Source organism: Crocodylus siamensis, chromosome 6, assembly GCF_052110815.1.
Source record: "Crocodylus siamensis isolate JL-2025a chromosome 6, ASM5211081v1, whole genome shotgun sequence".
Classification (NCBI taxonomy): Eukaryota; Metazoa; Chordata; order Crocodylia; family Crocodylidae; genus Crocodylus; species Crocodylus siamensis.
The window spans coordinates 53,785,524-53,807,863 of record NC_143400.1 but is presented as its reverse complement, the minus strand read 5'-3'; the positions used below and the strand labels follow the sequence as shown (position 1 = coordinate 53,807,863).

General features: G+C 48.2%; 2 protein-coding genes across 4 annotated transcripts in view; both read left to right on the top strand.

Moving 5' to 3' along the window:
- NME9 (NME/NM23 family member 9) lies at nt 1–19,783 on the top strand. The gene is made up of 7 exons (XM_090051169.1): nt 1–683; nt 4,311–4,368; nt 6,795–6,898; nt 9,850–9,921; nt 12,458–12,574; nt 13,645–13,717; nt 19,649–19,783. Exons 1-7 carry the CDS (start codon nt 651–653, stop codon nt 19,651–19,653), a joined length of 462 nt encoding a protein of 153 aa, XP_089907295.1. The 5' UTR covers nt 1–650; the 3' UTR covers nt 19,654–19,783.
- Nucleotides 19,784–22,068: 2,285 nt separating this feature from the next.
- Nucleotides 22,069–22,340, top strand: part of VPS8 (VPS8 subunit of CORVET complex) — a 151,996-nt gene continuing 151,724 nt past the window's right edge. For all 3 annotated transcript variants that reach the window (XM_090051167.1, XM_090051165.1, XM_090051168.1), the window contains exon 1: nt 22,069–22,153. The gene's annotated coding sequence lies outside the window, so the exon portion shown is untranslated. The remainder of the gene's footprint in view (nt 22,154–22,340) is intronic.

The window sequence follows — 22,340 nt, the reverse complement described above, 5'->3', positions numbered from 1 at the left end:
AGGCTTGCATTTATAGCTGAAATGCCCCATCCCATACCACCTCTTATCTTTCTCTCTCTCTGTCAAGATGTCTTTTTTTTGCCATGTCCAGACACCTGCAACTCATTCCTTGCCATCTGCAGCTCCCTGCCTGCCAGGTCCCAGCATCTAGAGCTTACTCCCTGAGTTTGGGCTTTTCTAGCTCACGCTCTGCTCATTTTGAGTGTCTTCAGTTGATGCCGGTTACTGTGCAGTCATCTAGTACTTGGTTATGCCAGTACTAAATGACTTTGCAGTAACTACTGTGCAGTCCACTGCTCATGGAGACATGGCCAGCATATGTCTGATGCTCATGGAGACGGGTTGCACCTCAGGACCCCGTGCTTGCATGTGTGTTACACTGTCCTTCCAGCTGAAAGGGGCTGAGCAGAGATGCTTTCTGAGCTGTCTGCATTGCCCCTGGCAGAGGGACGATGTACAGATGAGCAACATGCTGGCCAAGTGTGTTCCTGTAAAAACCTCTTTCTGCAGCAGCTGAATTCAACTGGTGGGAAAGGGATTCCCTCCTTTGTGCTGGATCATTGCTTTCACTGAAAGGAGGCATCTTTCAGCAACAGACCTCAGTGACTTGGCCCTGCTATTCAATTGACGTTTCTTCTTCTTGCAGAAGAATGGGCAGTAAGAAGAAGGAGGTATTGCTGCAGGTCAGTATGAGTGGTATGCACTGCAAATGTGTTTGTAAAGGCAATTTTAATCTTGACTGTAAGTACACGGGCAAGATTTGGCCCTTGATTTCTCCAGCTGCTGTTGGCAAAGCTATAGTTCAGGGTCCTCACTGTTGGCCAGTCTCCCCTGGGGGCAGCTGCAGAGGTGCCCTTAGATTCCTGCCGAGGAGTCACTAGGGCTGTACCCATTCTCTTCCTAGAGAGTCTCCTGGGTGAAGAGCCCAAGCAGTAGGTAATCTTGAGGGTGAGTAGGTAGGTTGAGTCCACTGAGGACATTGATTTCCAGTTAGGCTGTGCTAAGAAAATGGAGAAATGTCTATCATTCCCATGGTCATCATTCAAGGGATATTAAGTGGGTGTACGGATCAGGTTTCGCCTCTGTCTAAGGCATCAGTGAGACTTGCTGGAATCCCACATCCAGTTTTGCCATCTGCACTTCAGAAAGCTTGATACCTGATAAGTCTCCTCTACCTTTTTAACTCGGTATAATTTGTTTACCTGTCAATGATCTAAGATTGCCATGATGAACTTAATTGTGGAATTTCCTAAATTTTGTAATGCTTCCCTTTTGACCTTGTAAAATCTTCTCATTATTGAGTTGTGATGATTATTGCAACAAAAATTAACAACAGCTCATTTTCTTACAATCTAGCTGAGAAATTAAATTTGAATGAATTATGTCTACATAAAAAGGAAGTGCCTGCATCATTCTAGACAAGGAAAATGCAAGCTACTAACTGTTTGACCTGCTTTGAATCAAACCAATTAACACATTTTGAGAATTTACCAGAAAATAAATAAATGCTGCTCACAAAGAGTAAGTAAAGGAGCACTGCAAGTTTAGCTAGAATACACAGTTTTGTGTTGACTCCCTGCTCTAAGGGCAAAATAAAAATCAGCCTTAACTGTGGAAGTGGGATTGAATCTCCATAATTCCATGTTTCAAGAGGCTCTCTGAAGTAGCAGGTGGCTGCACTTTCTGCTAGAGAGAGAGAAAACCTGAAGTGCAGGGTGCCCTCTAGTGCCCCCAGAAACACAAAAGACCCACCAGCACATTTAGCTGTCAGGTTTTGCAGTCATAGGCTATTAACAAATGTACCTTTTAATGACTTTAACAGACGGTGAGGAGCTGCCACCTGGGAGTGCACCTCAGCTGTTACATTCTAAAGGTTATGTCCCAGTGATCCTGTGGCAATACAAGCGAGCTAAACCTCTCTCTAATTTTAACTGTGGATGGAACAGAGGAAAAGCTGCAGTGATTTTGCTGCACTTGCATTGCCACAGAAGGATGCAGATATAACAGAACAAGGAGCAACAGTCTCAAAGGAAAAGCAGCAAAGGAAGTTGAGGTTGGATATGAGGAAACGCTCACAAAGAGGGTACTGGAGGGTACACAGTTAGTAGAAGTACTGGAACAAGCTATCCAGAGAGGTGGTGAACTCCCCATCCTTTTTAAGACCTAGCTAGACAGAGCCCTGGCTGGGATGATCTAACTGGGGCTGGTCCTGCTTTGAGCAGGGGATTGGACTAGATGTGATCTCCTGTGGTTTCTTCCAACCTTAATTTTTTATGATTCTAACAGCTTAAATTGCTGTCATTTGATTCCAATACTATTGTTATGCCTGTCTACATAGACAGATCTAGGATTTTGAAAAAGTGGGTACACATGATGTGCTGCCTTATCACATATAGCCCAACACATATTTTTCTCCCATCAAAAAGAAACTAGAAACTTTACTAATAAGCTAGAAACCCAGCTATATTTTTCAATTTAAGACTGAAGCAAAAACAAATTAACTTTATTGGCATGTGCATTAATTTGCTATATCCTAGATTAGATATAAAAAAACACAACAAACTAGGTAAAAAATATCAAAAGCTGTTTAACAGCTGTTTCCATAGTTCTGTAGTCATTAGAATTAAATGTGCATCTCTTTCAGATTCATAAACCAAAATCTAGCCTTCTTGAGCATCTTGACAGGGCATCCGATGTTTCAATGGAAGTTATTTCCACCCCGATTTGATATCCACCTGAGTTAACATTTTTATGCCCAAGTTTAATGTTTTTAGCTAGAGCTGAAAAACAGTCTGCAGGGCTGTGAAACAGGAGTTACGTTATCAGGAGCAGCTATCAGACAGCAGAATTACAGGAGAACGGATAGCTCGATTCATGGAACATTGAGATCATTACAAATGAAGGAACATTGTTCACACGTGTGGAATGAAGAGTTTTTAGAAGGCATCAGTAGATGGCAATGAGTCCAGTGCTCCCTTACTGCTGCTGCTGCCTGGTAGTTGGTTTTAAACTTTGAGTGAAGCAGGAATCAAAAGGGGATGTGACTGCATCACTGCAACTGCCTCCAGATCCTCCCCTGCCTGTCTATACTTATAGATCCCTGCACCCAAGCAAGGCGGTAGGTTTTCCTGCATGTAGGCCCAATAAATAGCATTTTGTAGGGTGGGAGGGAGACTCCTGCTTTATTCTGTCAGTGCACAAGGTCTCTAACAAGAACACTTTTAAGATGGAAAAAAAGGAAAGCTCCCCTGGAAAATGAGGTCATTGAAACAAGGACTGAGAGAGTTTTGAAGCCATACATGACCACTCCAGTCAGTGCATGGAGATTGTGGTTAGCAGTTCCTACTTGAGGTTGCACTAATATTTGTATTTAGAGCAGGAGTTGGACGTTTTGGGACCAGAAATCACACACATTTCATGTGAGAGTTGCCATAGGAATGTCATGAGCTTTGTAGGTCTTTGATTTAAGGGTTATACATGCTGGCAATAGAATTATTATCCCATAGTCCTAGCCATTTTTGTTGCTCTCTGCTGGACTCTCTCCAATTTGTTCACTTCCTTTCTGTAGTGGGGGGGGGAGGCAAAACTGGACACAGTGCTCCAGATGTGGTCTCATCAGTGCTGAATAGAAGGGAAGAATCACTTCTCTCAACTCGATCTGCAGGGCATGCTTTTGGTTCCTATTCATAGCTTATTATCCACTGTAATCCCCAGAACTCCTGCTTAGCCAATAATTATTATTGCTGTTATTAATTGTTATTGTTATGTATTAGTTAGGCTGGCAAACTGTAGGTGACTCATCCAACAGCTTCTGGTGCGTGGTCTCCCCCTTGCAGCTGCACTACACAATCAGCCTCATGTTGCACCTCTCTCTCCTCTCACTGTTAAAGTGAGAGGATGTTAACTGTGGGATGATGGATGGAGAACGCAGCAGGAGTTTGCTGGTAGAGGGGGAAAGGAAGTGGATTTTGGTGCCACAGGCAGAGAGGATGACTTGGGTTGGTGCATAGAGAGATGCCAGCTCTGAGTGACCACGCTGACCCCAGATTGTGCCCCTACCATGAAGCGGTTGGGAGGGGATAGGCCTTATCCTAGCTGTGGCAGAGATTTCTTTTCTCGCTATGTGGTATTCTTTTAAAAGTCCTGCTAAAAACAAGCCCCATACCAAACCACTCTTGCATGTGTCCTGTGTCAGCATTCCCCATCATTCTTTGAAGTGGAACAGTTTTGTAATACAATAAACATAGTGAATGTGTATGGTTTTCTGACTAATGCTCTTAATACACTTTTATAAAAAAATTTCAACACAGATTACTATCAATAACCAGGAGCTGTGGGAGGAAATGCTGTGTTTCAAAGGACTGATGGGTAAGGACTTAGCCAGTGTTCCAGAGTTGCTTATATTTAATTTAAATTCAGAGCCAGTAAAGTATTGAAGCTCTGTGGAGTGTACTGGGGGGTGTGGAAGTTGAGTAGCAGATGGCAAAGGTGGTGGGAATGGGTTAGGTCCTCCCATCTGCTTGCTCAACGGAGGGTTGTTGGCTGACAGAGCTGCTTGTCTCATACATTATCCAGGCCAATCTGAAATGAGTTTCCTCACTTACCTGAGACTGTCCTCTGCGCTTTATCAGATATCGCTGCTCAAGGATCCTTCCTGGCACTCAACTGGATCTTTCTGTCATTAAGCTTAGTCTTTAACATTTCCTGTATATGATTCCTTGGGTCTTTCAAATAGTATTTGCCAATGCCAAGCTCCCAAGGAGGTCTCAGCCCTAAGACTGACCCTAGTGAGGGAGACATCAGTTTAGGCAAAGAGAAAATGCTCCTCCTGTTTGTAACGGCTTTCCCCCAAAGCATCCACAGCCAAAAATGACAGCAGCAGAAGCACTGGTTCTGCAGCTTGCTCCCTAATGCTGTCACTAGCTTAGCTTGTTAGATTCAGCTCAACCCAGAGCAGAGCTATCAGCTAAAGCCTCTGGCGACTGAGACTGTACTTGAGTACACGTAAGTGCCCGGCACCTGAGTTGTCCTGAGGGACCTCTGTGCTCCTCCTTTATCCATGCCTGTAGTCTTGCCTCCACAACAAGTCCCATCAGTGCAACCTAAATCTGCTCTTAAACTTGTTTTAGAGAAACTGGTGCAGCCCCATGTGTGGCCACCCTTAGTTTGGTTTCCAAGGGGCTTATTTCAGTTTAGCTCAAATTTGATACAGCATGATAAACTGAAATCAGCGCCTTTAATTAAATAAGTTAAAACCATACTGTTGGTTAGATTGAAGCCACCTTTTCCCTCAGACCGGGTCTTAGTCTTGCCTGCCTGGCTGGTATTTGTCCAGCATGGGAAGCTCCCTGCTGCAGCAAGATACAACCAAGTATGAAAGCAGATGGGATTAAGAAAACATCTGCCTCTGGAGGTGTTACAGGGACCTGCACATTCTGGCTCTAGACCCACTTGCAGCCTCTGTCCCCTGTAATTGGCTTGGCTTGGCTCTCTGGCCAAGTCACCAACAGCCCACCGTTGCCAGGTATCAGAATCCCAAATACAGGACTTCCCCACCTTGGCATTAGGCTGTCTACTGCTCACCCTTCTGGGGGTCTTCCTTCCCTTCCCCTGCTCTCAATTCTGGTCTCCTGCACTCTGCCCCATTCCTCCCAGATCACCTGATGGGACAACAGCATAAGCAGCCTCTCACTTCACTCTTTCAAAGCAGAGATGCTACCCTAACTCAAAGGATGACAGCCCAAGGGAAACCCACATCCTTGGGACCCCAGATAGCTGGGTTTCAGTCCACTCATCTGTCCTGTCCTTCATAGGCCCTATTCCTGTCCCCCAGCTGTCTGGGTAGTTGCCTGCTTTCTGATAGAGCCCTGACTCTTACACTTGCTCTCAGTGAGCTCTCCTGCTATCATTTTCATGGTGGGCTACCCTTGTTCACATGCTTTTCCTCTCTCCTGTCTTCAGTGTCATCTCAGCTCCCTTAAAGGACCAGCTCACATGAACAGTGAGCAATGCCCAGAGCAAGGGCTGCCTGCTATTGGGGGAAATCCTAACTGCAGGCAAGGACACTGATTTTTCTCTGCTTTAAATGGCAACTTATTTCTAGTGATATTAGACAGACTGCCTTGTGGAGGATGAAGAAGAAAGGGACAGAGCTAACATTGATTTTTCTCAATTGCTGAATGCTCTGTGTCTCAGGTTAAATCTTAGCCTAAATGCTGTTTCTTCCTCTGTGTGTGTGTGTGTGTGTGTGTGTGTGTGTGTGTGTAAAGGTTAAAAATTATGTGAAGTTGTTGCAGATGTTTGCAAGATTTTTTTCAGCAACAATTTGCGCAGAGCTCATCTGAGCTGTTCAGGATCCACATCCCTTGCTCTTATCAAGATATCTTTAGAAAAAGGACCAAACCAAATGATAAATTTTTTTTTTTTTCCAGCCCCATGCACTGCTCTCTTTTCTACATCTTTCTTCCATTTCTGTTTTGGTCTTGCATTCTGGTAATATGACGCGGTAACGTTTGAGCTCATATCAAGCAGCCTAGTTTATCTGGGCTTTGAACACCTGACCCACACTCCTATTTTGATGAGTAAATTGTGGGATTTTTCTTCCTGATAAATTGTGTTCAGAAACGGCCCCTTTTCAATATCCAAATGACCCTGATCAATCTGATCTGAAACAGCTATGGTCAAAGCTGATTAAAAACCTGCAATGGCCAAGTTTTTTGTATGCGCCTTGCCTAACTAATTCTGAGACATTTCAGTGCTGTCTACCATGATGATACTGCTTCTCTCCTTGGCAGTTGTTGATGTGTATCAAGCCTGGTGTGGTCCATGCAAAACGGTAGTGAACCTTTTCAGGAAAATAAAGAATGAGCTTGGTGATGACCTTTTGCATTTTGCTGTGGTAAGTGATAACAGAGAAGCACTGCTTCCTATGTGCCAAATACCTATGGAACCAGCAGCCTGTGAAATGTATTGGCTTTCTTTGCAGTATCTGGCTGATGTATCCATGTTGATCTAGGATTTTGAAAAGGGAGATGCAGTGCATCATCGCATATAACACAACACACATCGTTCTCCAGTGTAAAAGAAACTAGAAGCCTTTCTAATATGCGAGAGGCCCCATATTATTCAGTTAAAGATCAAAGGAAAAGGAAAAACTTCTTTGGAATGTGCATTAATTTACTATATCATATATTATGTAAAAAACCCACCCCAAAACTAGGCAAAAATAATCAAAAGTGTGGTTTCTTTAGTCCTGTTGTCATTAGCATTAAATATACATCTCTTCTACAGATTCATAAAACAAAATCTAACCTTCTGAGCACCTTGACAGTCCTTCCAATGATTCAGTGAAAGTTATTTCCACACCTGAGTTAATGTTTCTAGCTAGGCTTAAACAGTCTTCATAGCTTTGAAATAGAAGCTATGTTACCGGGAGCAGTTAACAGACAGCAAAATTGCAGAAGAAAGGCTCGTCTGAGTAGTGGAACCATTAAAGACCATTAAAAAGGAGAGAGGGTTCTTAACACCTGTGAAATGAAGAGTTTAGAAGGAATCAAGTAGATTATAATGACCCATGAAGTCAGTTGACTCCTTCCTTCATTGCTGCCTGAATAGAAATGCCGCTGCCCCAGCTAGGCAGTGTGTTTTAAACTTTGGGTGGAGCAGGAATCAAAAAGGAGTGCAACTGTCCATGGATCTGCCCCTGGATGTGTCCGTGCTCCAGTTCTTACTTATGTGAATAATTCCCTTGAACTCCATTTATTTAGTTATGACAGCGGGGAAGCTGATAGTGTGAAGATTTGCAGGATTGAGTGCATATCATTCTGTTTCTTATTCCTTCTCCAAATGGGAAAAGACTTCATGCCTCCCCCTCATTACGTTTATAAAAGGAAAGGATTTCTCTCTTAAAATAATGAACACCTCACATCTGAGCCTGAAAGAGAGAATGGTTTCACCAGTATGGAAAACATGTATTTTAGCTTAGACTCAGCTCTCGGCCAAAAAGAATATGTTATATTCAGATTTACAAGTCAATATTCAGTTGTAAGACAGCATTGCTCTACGCTCTGTCTTGACACAGATGTATGACAGCTGTAGTGCGAGAATGTTACATCGGTGAAGAAAAGCACTCAAAAGTTGCAAATGTCTGTGTTAAGGATTTCTGTGTAATTAGAACTTTATTCCAGTCTCAACTCTGAGTGCATTTGCTCCAACCAAATCCTCGATTGACTTCATGATACAAAATCTTCCATCTAGAAACCAGTCAAATTTGTTAGCAGCAATATATGCCTGCCATACCACTTACAACTTCAAGTACTCATAAGTAAGGTAATGAATAGTTGAGAACTAAATAAATGTTACATTGCATACATAATAAACATTCTCAAGCAGGAAGAAATGCATCTTAGCAAACCTTTCTGGGGAAGGGTTTTATGGTGTCTCATATTTTATCACATTTAGAAATGCACCTTAAACAGAGCAACATGGTCTTATTCAGAGATTGTACAACATATTTGCCATTGTAAGGATACCAAGTTTGGTTGACAGAGGCCATGGGCAGACATGCTGCTTGAAAAGCTGCAGGTGCTTTTGAAGTACTTCAGACAGTGAGGGCAGATATTAATACCTGAGGAAGTGCTTCAGAAGTGGTTGAGATGCTTCAAAGATGACCTGGAAAAAGAGGAACATCTTTGAAGTGCTTCATTTTGAAAAGCTTCCTGAAATGTCCACATCCTCTAGCAGTCCTCCAGCATCCCACAGTACTCTGCTCCCTTCTCCTCCGGCATAGAGAATGAGGGAGAGGGGGGCAGACAGCCAGTGAGAGCTCTCCTGCATGCTTGCTCTCCTTGAGACTCTCCAGTGAAAAGGTTGAAAGTCATGCAAAGACTCTTGCTCTCCAGCCCATTTGGCTGGAAAGCAGGGATTGCAAGCATTTCAGATACATGTCTGTTTATACCCAAAGGTAACTATATTTTATGTCATTGACTTCCTTAAGGGGACAGACTTGCAGAGGTGTAGTTGGGTACCTGGTTCCCAAAGGCTGGTGCCCTGGTTGCACCCCCCCCCCCCCCCCCCCCCCCGATACACTGCTGTAGACCTGTGAACAACTGACCATAGGGTGAAAGGGGGCAGGGCTTTATGGCATGTTGGCTGCTCCCCAACAACTGTCTGTAGTGGGCACAGGTGATAGAGGGGTGAATTACCATGGGGTTAGCTTCCACTTATCACAGGGTAAAAGTGTCCACAGGCAAGCTACCAGGGAGCCCTGCTCCTTTTACCCCTATGGTAAATTGTTCACATACCCATACCCTCCGTCATTCAACTTAATGCTATACAGCATTTTGCTGCCACACCAAATTCATCTAGCACACATTGAATGGCTTAATTGGCTATATGAGGGCCCTCAACATGGTAGGGAATCAACGGTGAGTGAAGGTGCTTCTAGTGGGCGAGGGAAAATCAGATATACCAATAACACCATCAGGCAGGCCTATGTGATTGTACCCTCCTTTCAGTCATTAAAACATTGAATAAATCATTTATGTAATGATTCGTATAAGCCGATTACAAGGTTGGAGGCACATCTGATAATGGGGTAATTTAAAGATCGTGCTACTTGACTAAAGAAAGATGATATTTGCTTTTATTAAGATCTTATTATTTTAAATGTCACTAATAATTTCTGCATAGTATAATAAAAACCATTTTTAAGAAGGCTTTTCAGGCCCTTAGACAAACAGGGCAGATCACACAAAATATTCCTCAGTACTTTTTTTGGATATGTATGTTTGCTGTTCTGCAACAGAAGAGGTCAGTATAAATGAATTCTTTCTTTCACATTTTATTTAGGCTGAAGTAGAGTCTATCGATGCTCTGGAAAAATATCGAGGAAAATGTGAACCTACTTTTCTCTTTTATGCAGTGAGTGAAAACACAAATTAAATTGGATGCATAGGAGTAAACTTGACTTGCAGTTGAAACATTTCACTTTCAAACTCTATTCCTTATAATGCAGTTAATGTCTTTTTCATTCACTAATCAGTAACTGAATAAGAGAGAAATGAAGACGTCTTGGTGAGGGGGGGAAAAAGAGTTATGCCAGGTAATTTTAAAATTAAATAAAGGGCAGACAATGTGGAAAGGTCCAGGAAATTTGTTTTCTCACACTATGGAGAGTCCATGTTTGTGCTGAGTTGGAACTGATGGCTTATAACAGCGACCTCCTAACCCAGGGCCAGGCAATTATTTTGGGCAGAAGGCCACTTGCTGAGTTTTGGCAAGCCATCATGGGCTGCATGACAGGCAGCCCAGGGCAGATAGATAAATACTAATTGTCTAAATTTTTTAAGGGCCCTGCCAGCCAGATAGAATGGCCTGGTGGGCTGCATCCGGCCCCCGGGCTGCATTTTGCCCACCCCTGCCCCAACTCCTGCTACCAAGTAAAGAGGGGCAGCACTGTGTGGCTGCAGAGCTACAGGCAGCAGAAACAGGGCTTCTGAGGCACCAACCAGTTTGCTAACTATGTAAAGGGGAACCCCTGTCCTGTAGCAGGCAAGGGGTTTTGTGATGAAAAAGGAGAGGCCCTTTTTGAGTAGGGTTGCCAACTCTGACTGAAGCTATTCTGTGAGATTTTTTTTTCCTCAACATGACTTAATGTCATTAATTGTACTGTTCAACCCATTCACAATATCAGTCTCCCGGATTGCTTTCAATAGTCACCAGGAGATCGATGCTGATTCCAGTAGACTCTCGGTCAAGCTGGGAGGGTTGGCAACCCTGCTTTTAAGTCTGGACAAGCTGAAGGTGGAAGGGGCATAGCCTAGGAGCCATATAAGCCCAGTTCCTGGGCTGAGGAGGCCGTCTGGCTCAGACAACAGGAAAAGAAGGGGCTCCGTGTTGGGAAGCAAGGTGGGGAGGACTGCAAAGAGAGCTGTCGTACAGTGTGTGAGGCCAGAGGAGCTGAAGCTGGGGCATAGCCAGTGATTGAAGTGGGGAGGCCGGTGGAAAGGCACTCGAGAGCTGGTGCATTTTTGTTTGGATTTGCTGGTGTTTCTGTAGCCACGAGGCATGGGATGTCTAGTTAGGAGTAGGGAGGCCTCCGAAAGGGGCTGATGTGAGGATGTTGTGTGTTCTATCAATGGAGGGGCACTAGATGGAGACCACCAGGCCCTGGTGGAGCTGAGTAGGGCAGACAGACTGAGTTTGCTCCCAGCCAAGATGCTCAGAAGGGAGTTTGAGCCCAACTGAGGACAGAGAAGTCTTGCAGAGAGACTGAGTATGTCATTCATTGGGCCGGATAACAGGTGGCTCAGTGATAAGAAGGGGGAGAAAGGCATCTTTTTCTGAGGCCTGCTTCCCAAATCCCTTGTAGGTAAGATCATGGCAGACGAGTACAGGGTAGTGTCCTAGGAAGTCCTGAGTCACTTGCCAGAGGGTTGCCAGAGCCGCATTGGAGGCAGAAGCCTATTACAGGGCTATCTAGGCCAATACCTCATCTCCAGCATTGTCCAGGACCAGTGTTGGAATCTGCTAAACTGCTATTTTAGAAGAACTGGTCCTCTGGAAGTTTCTTCTTAGCCCCGTTCATCAGAGTTTGGCTCTTGCCCTGAAGCATGAAGTTCAGATCTTTTCTTAAAGGTGGGATTGCTGTCTGTAATGTGGGTGTAGACAGATTTATATTCCTATCCATTCATTCCACATGTGGCCACAGCTGCACCATAGACCACCTCATAGACCCATGCCCTTGACAGTGCTGGGCTGTGCTGCCTGTCCCTTGGCCAGGACTAAGGGTGGACAATGCAAAGGAGGAGCTAGATTTACAGAGCATGCTCTCCTTTGCTCACCCAGATACAGGCACAGTGTCCATCTTAGCTGTATTGTGACACTGTGCGCTTGGCTGCTATTGACATGGGTAGCCAGAAGGTGTCACACATGGTGGACCATCTGAATGCTGGGGCAACTATTTTGTGGGACAAGGGTGAGCTTGGCCACTTTGGGATGTCAAGGAAACTTTGGTGGGTCCCTTGTACCAAGTAGCAGGGAAATTATACCATGTCCTCATGCATTGGCCAACACCAGCCTGACTATCCTCTTCTCCTGTAATTACCTCAAATGGAAAGAGACCACAGCTGGCAAGCTCTAAGGAGCTCCCAGAATATTGTCTGTGGGTGGGGGACAGTGCATGAGCCACAGAGTATCTTTATCTGATTCAGCCTGTCTCCCTTATCTTATATTAACCAATTAGTGCTCATCCTCACAGGCCCCAAGCTAACTCCTGGTGCTTTCAGCTACCACTTTCCCATTCAGTTTGGAGGAAGTTCTTTGCCAGCAATTAAATTGGAATCGGATTTTGCCACTTCCCAACACTGGAATTACTGAAAGGTCTAACCAGACATGGGGACTAATGCAAAGAGAAGGTGTGTCCCCTGACTAACCACCTTCATTCGATGCCTTTCAGGGAGGAGAACTGGTAGCTGTTGTAAGAGGAGCTAATGCACCGTTGCTGCAGAAAACCATCCTGGAACAGCTAGCAGCAGAAAGGAAGGTCCTAGAGCATGGAGCAGAGCGTGTGGTGGTAAGCAGGGCCTTCATGTGTAGTGTCTGAGGCATGGGCCATAGCACTTCAGGGCCATGTAAGCTCAGCCCTGCCTAAGAAGCATATCTTCCCACAGCCCCTTGCTCCTTTTGTTTCCAGAAGCCCTCTCCAAGCTGGGCTCTGAGGCATTGAGTTGAACTGGAGTTTGTCATGGCCATAACTTTTTCTGGATCTGTTTGCCCATTCCTTCTTTCAAGGCACCATCACAACAGGGTTTGTGGCCTGGGCTCCCTGGCATTGGACAGGGCAGAATGCCCCATGCTGCGTACTGGGATTTGACTCCGAGGTGGCCGTATGGGAGACCCCATGCTGCTGCAGGCTGCATGTTCTCCAACCGTCACTGCCTTTGCACCTAGGACCTGTTGGTTGGGAGCCTCTGATGGAGCTTCACCCAGCTCCTCTGTGGGTGTGTGTGTGTGGATCTGGCTCCCAGCAGCTCTGTAATAAAAGGCTGCTTGGTCTGCACTGCGTGATTCCAAGACTCTGAGTAAGTGAACGGGGGAGGTGGCTGTCTTCCTTTTAGAGGGGCACCCTGACCTCATATCGGCACAGCCAGCAGCCTGCCCAGAGAGCTCCAAAGGACAGTGTGGAGCAGTATGTTCTGCTCACAGCACTCATTCCAGCTACACAGACCAAAGTTCAGGCTCCATTGCCCTGCCCATGCACACAGGGCACTAGACCACACAAAGATGACACAGCACATTTGCTGCCAGTTCCTCTGGGCCAGGCCACATAACCTTGACATTACAAGTTTGCATGGTGCAGTGATGCATGTTCTCATGTGTAGATGTGAATATTCAGGATCCCCCTTACAGTGAAAGGGAACTGGATCTCTGATCTCACCTGACTCAGGAACTAGTAGGGAGGGAGTGGTAAGTTAGTACCTCCTCCCCCTCCTAGCCCAGCTGTACAGCCCAGCTACTAGAGCTGGCTGTGGAGGAACTCCCTCTGAAGCCAGATGCAGAGTGGTCCTAGCCCTGCATGGTGAGACTGGTAACAGGTAGCGTGAATCTTGCAGTCACTGCTAATTCCATTGTTCTCTTTTCTAGATCAAGGATGAAACCCTCTACAAAGAAGAAAATCCAGCTGCCACTCAGAAAAAAGAACAGGGGGGTGAGCAAGGTAAGTTGCCCTGTCCCAAATTGCACAGGGCACACTGAGCCACATGAGCTTGAATTTTGCTGCCTTGGACACTACAGCAGGCTCCTTCATACACTCCCCACCCCCTGTCAGGCCATAGCACGGGCTGCTTCTTATGCCTCCTCTCAACCTCTGCAGGGTCAGCACATGGGCTGGTATCCCCCACAGCTTTGCAGCACTGTTAAAAGCAGAGCATGTGACGAAGGGTACATTTGCCTTTCCCAAACCAGTGATCGCATGGAGGACAAGCCCCAGTGTTTCTGCTCTCTGAGGGCCTTTATAAAGGCCATTCTTATCCACATCAGGGAAAAGAGGTCATTTGTGATTCTTCTTCATAAAGGCTGGCTTGGAGGCCAAATTACAGCCTCTTTGCCAGGCTGTGGTCTCCAGCTCAACCTATGAGCCGCTGCATCAGCAGAGGAGATGGGAATAGACCTGCCTATTGGCAGTTATGAGATGACCTGCCCCTGGGGTTTCTCCTTTGTAACTCCTGGCAATATAAGAGTGGCATGTGCCTTGTTGTATGGCTGTTTATAGTTTCATAGTCTCATAGTAGGTAGGGTTGGAAGGGACCTGAGCAGATCATCAAGTCCGACACCCTGCCATGGCAGGTAAGAGTGCTGGGGTCAAATGATCCCAGCCAGGTGCTCATCCAGCCTCCTTTTAAAGACCCCCAGGGTAGGAACCAGCATCACTTCTCTTGGAAGTTGGTTCCAGATCCTAGCCGCCCTGACTGTGAAGTAGCGCCTCCTGATGTCTAGCCTGAATCTACCCTCTGCCAGCTTGTGACCATTATTTCTAGTCACTCCTGGTAGTGCTCAGGGGAACAGGGACTCCCCCAGTGCCTGCTGATCCCCCCCTGACTAGTTTGTAGACGGCCACTAGATCCCCCCTCTCTTCTCTTGTGGAGGCTGAACAAGTTCAGGTCCTGTAGCCTCTCCTTGTAGGGCCTGCCCTGCTGACGCCCGATCGTGTGGGTGGCCCTCCTCGGCACCCTCTCCATGTTGTCCACATCCCTCTTGAAGTGCGGCGCCAAAAACTAGACGCAGTACTCTAGCTGCAGCCTGACCAGTGCCACATAGAGGGGGAGGGTCACCTCCTTGGACCTGCTTGAGATGCATCTGTAGATGCATGACAAGGTGCGGTTGGCCTTCCTGACCACATCCCCACATTGCCAGCCCATGTTCATATTGGCCAGAATAATGACTCCAAGATCCTTTTCTGCCTCTATACTGACGAGAAGGGAGTTCCCCAGCCTGTAGGTATGCTGCTGGTTCTTCCTCCCCAGGTGCAGTACCCTGCACTTGTCAGTGTTGAAACCCATCCTATTCTCCTCCACCCACCCCTGTAGACTGTCCAGATCTGATGCACCCTATTCCTTCCTTCTAGTGTGCCCACTTCACCCCACATCTTAGTGTCATCTGCAACTTTGAACAGGGCACATTTTACCCCTTTGTCCAAGTCGCTGGTGAAGATGTTGAACAATGGAGGACCGAGCCCTGGGGGACCCCGCTACCCACATCCCTCCGGGTCAGATAAGACCAGTCCACCACCACGCTCTGGGTGCAGCTGTCTAGCCAGTTAGTGACTCATCTGAGTGTATAGGCATCAACACCACAGTCTCCTAATTTTTTAATGAGAAAGGGGTGAGAGACCATGTCGAAGGCCTTCCTAAAGTCCAGAGAGACTATATCCCCCGCGATGCCTGCATCCAGGGATTTGGTGACCTAGTCATAGAAGGCCACCAGGTTGGTCTGACGGGACCTGCCTCTAATGAACCCATGTTGGTTGCCCCTAAGCATAATCTCCCTTGCTGGTCCCTCACAGACATGTGCCAGGATAATTTTCTCAAAAAGCTTCCCCAGAACTGAGGTAAGACTAATGGGCCTGTAGTTTCCTGGGTCATCCTTCCTCCCTTTTTTGAAAATGGGAACTACACTGGCCCTTTTCCAGTCCTCTGGCACATTGCCAGAGCACCATGAGTGCTCATAAAGCTGTGCCAGAGGTCCCGCAATAACCTCTGCTGGTTCCCTCAGCACTCTGGGGTGGAGATTGGCTTACCTTCACCATCCGCTGTAAAGCTGGCAAGTCAGTCAGCAACACAGAAGTCCTTGACTTCAGAAAAGCCGACTTTGATAAGCTCAAGAGGCTAGTCGGTCAGGCCCTCAGGGACCATGACCCCAGGGAGATGGGAGTTCAAGAAGAGTGGTTGCTTCTCAAGGAAGCGATCCTCAGTGCACAAGCTAAATCTATTCCAACACGGAGGAAAGGCAGCAAGAAGGCACAGCAGCCCTCCTGGCTCTCCAGAGACCTAGCGGACCTACTGTGGCTAAAAAGGAAAGCCTACAAAGGATGGAGGACGGGATTTGCCTCCAAGGAGGATTACTCTGCGCTGGTCCGGTCCTGCAGGGAGCAAACCAGGAAAGCCAAGGCTGCAACTGAACTCCAACTAGCTTCAGGCATCAAGGACAACAAAAAGTTCTTTTTCAGGTATGTGGGGAGCCGGAGGAAAAGCAAGGGCAATGTTGGACCCCTGCTAAACCAGATGGGGCAACTGACGCCAACCTACTAAATAGGTATTTTGCGTCAGTCTTTCATCAGTCACACGGGATGCCCATGCCTGCTATGGGACAGGGAAATCTGGGTGAGGGGGATCCCCTACCCTCCATCAATGCTGACCTCGTGAAGGAACACCTTGAGAAGCTGGATACCTTCAAGTCAGCCGGCCCTGACAATCTGCACCCCAGGGTACTCAAGGAGCTGGCGAGCGTCATAGCCCAGCCCCTGGCACGGATCTTTGAAAACTCCTGGTGCTCTGGTGTAGTGCCCAAAGACTGGAAGAAGGCCAATGTGGTGCCGATCTTCAAGAAAGGGAGGAGAGTGGATCTGGCTAACTACAGGCCCATTAGCCTGACTTCTATCCTGGGGAAGATCTTAGAAAAGTTTATTAAGGAGGCCATCCTTGAGGGACTGGCCCAGGCTAACATTCTAAGGGACAGCCAGCACGGGTTTGTTGCGGGTAGGTCTTGTTTGACCAATCTCCTTTCCTTCTATGACCAGGTGACCTATCACCTGGACAAGGGAGAAGAGATTGATGTCATATATCTTGACTTCAAAAAAGCTTTTGATCTGGTATCCCATGATCACCTCTTGGCCAAACTGCCCAGTTGTGGCCTTGGCTCCACCACGATCCGCTGGCTGGGAAATTGGCTTCGTGGTCGGACCCAGAGGGTTGTGATTGATGGCAGTCACTCATCGTGGTGCCCTGTGACCAGTGGGGTCCCTCAAGGCTCTGTCCTGGGACCCATACTGTTCAACATCTTCATTAACAATGTGGACATTGGAGTCAGGAGTGGACTGGCCAAGTTCGCCGATGACACCAAACTTTGGGGCAAAGCATCCACACCAGAAGATAGGCGGGTGATCCAGGGTAACCTGGACAAGCTCAGCAAATGGGCAGACGAGAACCTCATGGTGTTTAACACCGATAAATGCAAGGTTCTCCACCTTGGGAGGAAAAACCTGCAGCACCCTTATAGGCTCAGCAGTGCTACGTTGGTTAGCACTACAGAAGAAAGAGACTTGGGGGTCATCATTGACCACAACATGAACATGAGCCTGCAATGCGATGCTGCGGCTAGTAAAGCGACCAAAATGCTGGCATGCATCCATAGATGCTTCTCGAGCAAATCCCGGAACATCGTTCTCCCCTTGTACTCGGCCTTGGTGAGGCCGCAGCTGGAGTACTGCGTCCAGTTTTGGGCTCCACAATTCAAAAAGGATGTGGAGAAGCTTGAGAGAGTCCAGAGGAGAGCCACGCGCATGATCAGAGGTCAGGAAGACAGATCTTACGACGACAGGCTGAGAGCCATGGGACTCTTTAGCCTGGAAAAGTGCAGGCTCAGGGGTGATCTGATGGCCACCTATAAGTTTATCAGGGGTGACCACCAGGATCTGGGGGAACGTCTGTTCACCAGAGCACCCCAAGGGATGACGAGGTCGAACAGTCACAAACTCCTGCAAGACCATTTCAGGCTGGACATAAGGAAGAATTTCTTTACTGTCCAAGCCCCCAAGGTCTGGAACAGTCTGCCAGCGGAGGTGGTTAAAGCACCTACATTGAACACCTTCAAGAGTAAATTGGATGCTTATCTTGCTGGGATCCTATGACCCCAGCTGACTTCCTGCCCTTTGGGCAGGGGGCTGGACTTGATGATCTCCTGAGGTCCCTTCCAGCCCTAATGTCTATGAAATCTATGAAAATAACCCTATCAAATGTAAGTATGGGTGTCCTTCCTTGCCATGGAAAGAATCCCAGTGAATTACTGGCCCCAGAGGGCAGTGAGGTCCACAGGCTGACTGCACAGTAGTAAATAGCTTTTCTGCTGATCAGTAGTAAATGTGTCATGTGTCAGTCCCCTTGAATGTCCTTGAGTTCTTCTGTAGGGGGGTGAACAGGGGAATACAATCTCCATCCTCACTGCCTGCAACCCTCTTTCTTATCCTCTTTCTCCTATCTCCTTTCATAACCAAGAAGCCCTAGACTTGCCAGGACTCTAATCATTTTGTTCCCCTGCTATATCTGTTGCATTGGTATGACTATGCTGCTGTGTGCTATTCCTTACATACCCAAGCTTTTTTGACTGCTGCTGGCCATAAGGGTCACAGAAAATTCTGTGAAGTGTATTAGGATTTCAGAATCTCCCCTCCTATGTGCATTACTTTGCATTTGTGAACACTTGAGTGCCATCTGCACATTCCCCTCACCCAGTTCAGTCCTCTCAAGTTCCTCAAAGGCTTTGCTATAAGAACCAGTCTGGCCTAAGGTATGGGCTACTAGAAGAGGGCCAGAGAAAGGAGCGAGAGTCCAAGGAACCTAAACTGATGGGGAACTCCAGCAGAGTCCAAGTCACAGGGTGAGTTAGGGTTCTAGAGTCGGGAACTAAATTACCTAATTCCAGGGGGAAATCAAGGGGCAGTCCAGATCACTCCAGAACCTCAATTCATCCTGTAAGGCCAAATTACCAAAGCCAAGGGGAAGGATTTCTTTGGGTGTTTGGACCAACTATGTAGCTGGGATAAAGTTAGATGAGTTTTTGAATGCAAGATTGCTGCTGGGAAGAATAGCCTCCCCATTTTAAGTCTACCTGTGGCAAATTGGGAGGCCCTAAGAGTGGCCAGCTGGTTCATCAGCTGGGGTCAGGCTGCTGTTACAACCTCTGGTTTAGCCAACTGGACAATTAGTTTTGGCTGGGTTGCTTGTTAGGGGCCCTGACATCCTCCAGTTTTAACTTAATTTCATCATTTTGAGTCATCTGCAAATGTTGCTGCCATTTCCACTCTGTTAAGAAATTTGGTCAACACCACCTGGCCTACATCAACATCTGGTGACACCCATTGCTGACTTTTAGCCATGTTCAGTTGTGCCCATTTACCCCTTCTGTTCCTTTCATCTCAGCCAGTTTCTGGTGCATAACAGCATTTTGCCTATGACTCCAATGCTTCTTCATTTTTCTAATAGCTTTCTGTGATGGGCTTTATCAAAGGCTTTCCGAAAGTACAAACAGATTAAACCTGGCAATGCTAGAACAAAGTAAGTGAGAAATGTTTAAAGAGTGACTTCAAGAAAAAAGCCCAGTTATGGGTCATCCAACTTATGTACCACAGTAGTGCCACAGCACCTTGGATTTTCTATTACCATAGACAGCTTAAGTAAATACTGAAGCATGGGGCTAAGAGAGCAGAAGACACCTCCATTGTATTGCAAGTTGCTCACCAATGCATTGGCTGAAACATGAACCTTGTGATAAATGGCTGTACAAAGCTATTGTAAGTTGCTGTAAGTTGTATGAGCTTTCTCTTACTTTGCACATTATTAGCCTTCTCTATTCCCCCCCCCCCCGTCTCTGTTAGATTAATGAGCCCACAGACCTCTGGGGTGGTTTCATCTGTTGCCATCTAGGAAAGGAGGAATCTTACAACTGCCTTCCCTGGTAAACATGCTGCTCGACTAGACGATGTGGATTTGCTCCTTCATCTGGAGGTACCTGCACAACTCCTAGGGTTCATGGAATGTGATTAAAAACTGTTCACAGGATTTGAGGTTTCTGGCACTCTGTTTACTCCCTGACACAGTTACACTTTGAGCCATGTCGTCCAGCCTGTTTAATAGCCCTAGCAGGCGTGGGAGGCAGCTGAGCCAGAGTGAGGCCGCTGCACCAGGGGAGCCCAGAGGACACCCTTGCTGGTCTCTACAGAGTTTCTTGCAGTCTTGTCTAGTGTTGGCTCCCTTTCAGTATGAAGCTGCAGTGCCACCCACAGTGCCAGGGCGTGGCTGGGTAGCAATATCTGCAATGACGTGTACTCCCTGGCCAAAGCCTGGTGGAAGGCCTTGTGCCCCACCACTCTGTCTCCACACATTGCTGCTGAGCAAAGGATGGTTACTCAGGTTCAGCCCTGAGCTTGTCATCACTGACTGTCTTGGGGCAAGCCAGGGCACATCACCTGGAGCCTTATTTAAAAAAACCAACCCCAGGCCTTTTCATGCCTGGACCTGGCATGAGTTGCAAGCATTCTGCATCAGAGCCAGTCGGGGCTTCACTGGGTGCTGAGCAAACAACTATGAAGCATCTAGAAGCTGGCCAGCCTGGGGCATGAGCAGGGTCAGATCCAGCATTTCCCAAAGGGGGTATGGGAACAGCAGCCTGCATTGCAGGGGTGGTTGCACCCCCGTTTCCAGCTCTGCCACCCCACCCATGTGGGCAAACTGAGCTGTGGAGCCTCTGGGGACTTGAAGTCACCAAAGCAGGTGAAAATCCCCCTCCCTTCCTCTTCCTTCTCTGCTGCTGCTTTCTCCATTGCTTGGGGTTGGGGAAGCTCTAAAGCCAACTGAGCTGAGCAGGGGGCTGGGGTCAGCTGGGAAGGGGACAGTGGCTCTGTCCAGGCCTAGAGCAGGTGTGGGAAAAGACCCCCATCCATCCCTCACTCCATCTCCAGCTGAGCCCAGCCCCCGTGCAGGCAGCAGGAATGGCTCCTGGGACAGCAGGGAAGGGGCAGAGATGCTCTGTGGGGTTAAGTCAGGCCTGCCCTATGCCACTAGGAGTGACCTGGGCATCAGCAAGGTGGGAGCACGGATAACTCAAGCATTGCATCCAGGTGAGGTGCAGGGAACAAGGTCCAGGAGCCCTGGAAGGGGAGGTCTGAGGGGCACAGGCTGCGGTGTGAGCCGAGACCTGAAACCAGGGCTGTCCCAGATCAGGATTGGGAGAAACCGAAGCGGAGTCAGGAGCCTGGGGCATGAGTGACTTTAAGGCTTGCCAACGCAGGTCCAGGCTGCAGATGGGCCCAAAAGGGGCAAGGGGCTCCTTCAGCGGTGGAGCCGTCTGCTGGAGCCAGGGGTGAGTGCGGTGACCCGGGTGCTAGGCCCAGCCGGGCACGCCTGCCCAGAGGCCCCGAGCAGGGCTGTGGCACAGAGCAGGATGGGGGAGGGGTTCACCCACTTGAGGGACTTGATTTCATAGATTTCATAGACATTAGGGCTGGAAGGGACCTCGGGAGATCATCGAGTCCAGCCCCCTGCCCAAAGGGCAGGAAGTCAGCTGGGGTCATAGGATCCCAGCAAGATAAGCATCCAATTTACTCTTGAAGGTGTTCAGTGTAGGTGCTTGAACCACCTCCGCTGGCAGACTGTTCCAGACCTTGGGGGCTTGGACAGTAAAGAAATTCTTCCTTATGTCCAGCCTGAAATGGCCTTGCAGGAGTTTGTGACTGTTCGACCTCGTCATCCCTTGGGGTGCTCTGGTGAACAGACGTTCCCCCAGATCCTGGTGGTCACCCCTGATAAACTTATAGGTGGCCATCAGATCACCCCTGAGCCTGCACTTTTCCAGGCTAAAGAGTCCCATGGCTCTCAGCCTGTCGTCGTAAGATCTGTCTTCCTGACCTCTGATCATGCGCGTGGCTCTCCTCTGGACTCTCTCAAGCTTCTTGAGAACGGGGCTGGAGCGCAGCACAGGAGCCTTGTGTCTAATGGGGGTGCAGCTGTGCCCCTGCCCTCCCTCTGGCTCTGCCCCGGGGCAGGGAGCAGAAAGCAGAGCAGCAGCGCGGCACAGGTGGGCGCGGCCCCTGCTCTGAGCCAGCGCTCAGGGTTCAGGCTCCCCGCGGGTGGGGCTCACCCGGGCCGGCTGGAGCTGGTCCGGCCTTTCCCCCCTTCCCAGTTACTTCGGGGTAAGGGAGGAGTGAGGTGCGTGGCTCGGCCGGCGCCTCCCCTGCGCCAGGGGGCGCTCGCTCGGGCTCCCCGCCCGGCCTGGCCTGGGCGTTGCGCGCGGTCCCTTTAAGAGCCGGCCGGGCAGCGAGGCTGCGCCGAGAGAGGGCGGAAGTTGGCCTGGGCTAGTCCTGGCCCGGGCCGCGGCCACGGCGGTGAGTCCGCGCAGCCCCTGCGCCCAGTCCCGCCCCGCCCCTGACCTGGGGGTGCCCCTCCCGCCCATCAGCTCCGCGTGTGTATATGTGTCTATGCGTATGTATGTGCATCTGCATGTACCTGCGTGCGTACGTGCTTCTCTGCATGCGTGAATGCACCTGTGTGCGTATGTAGACCTGTGTGTGC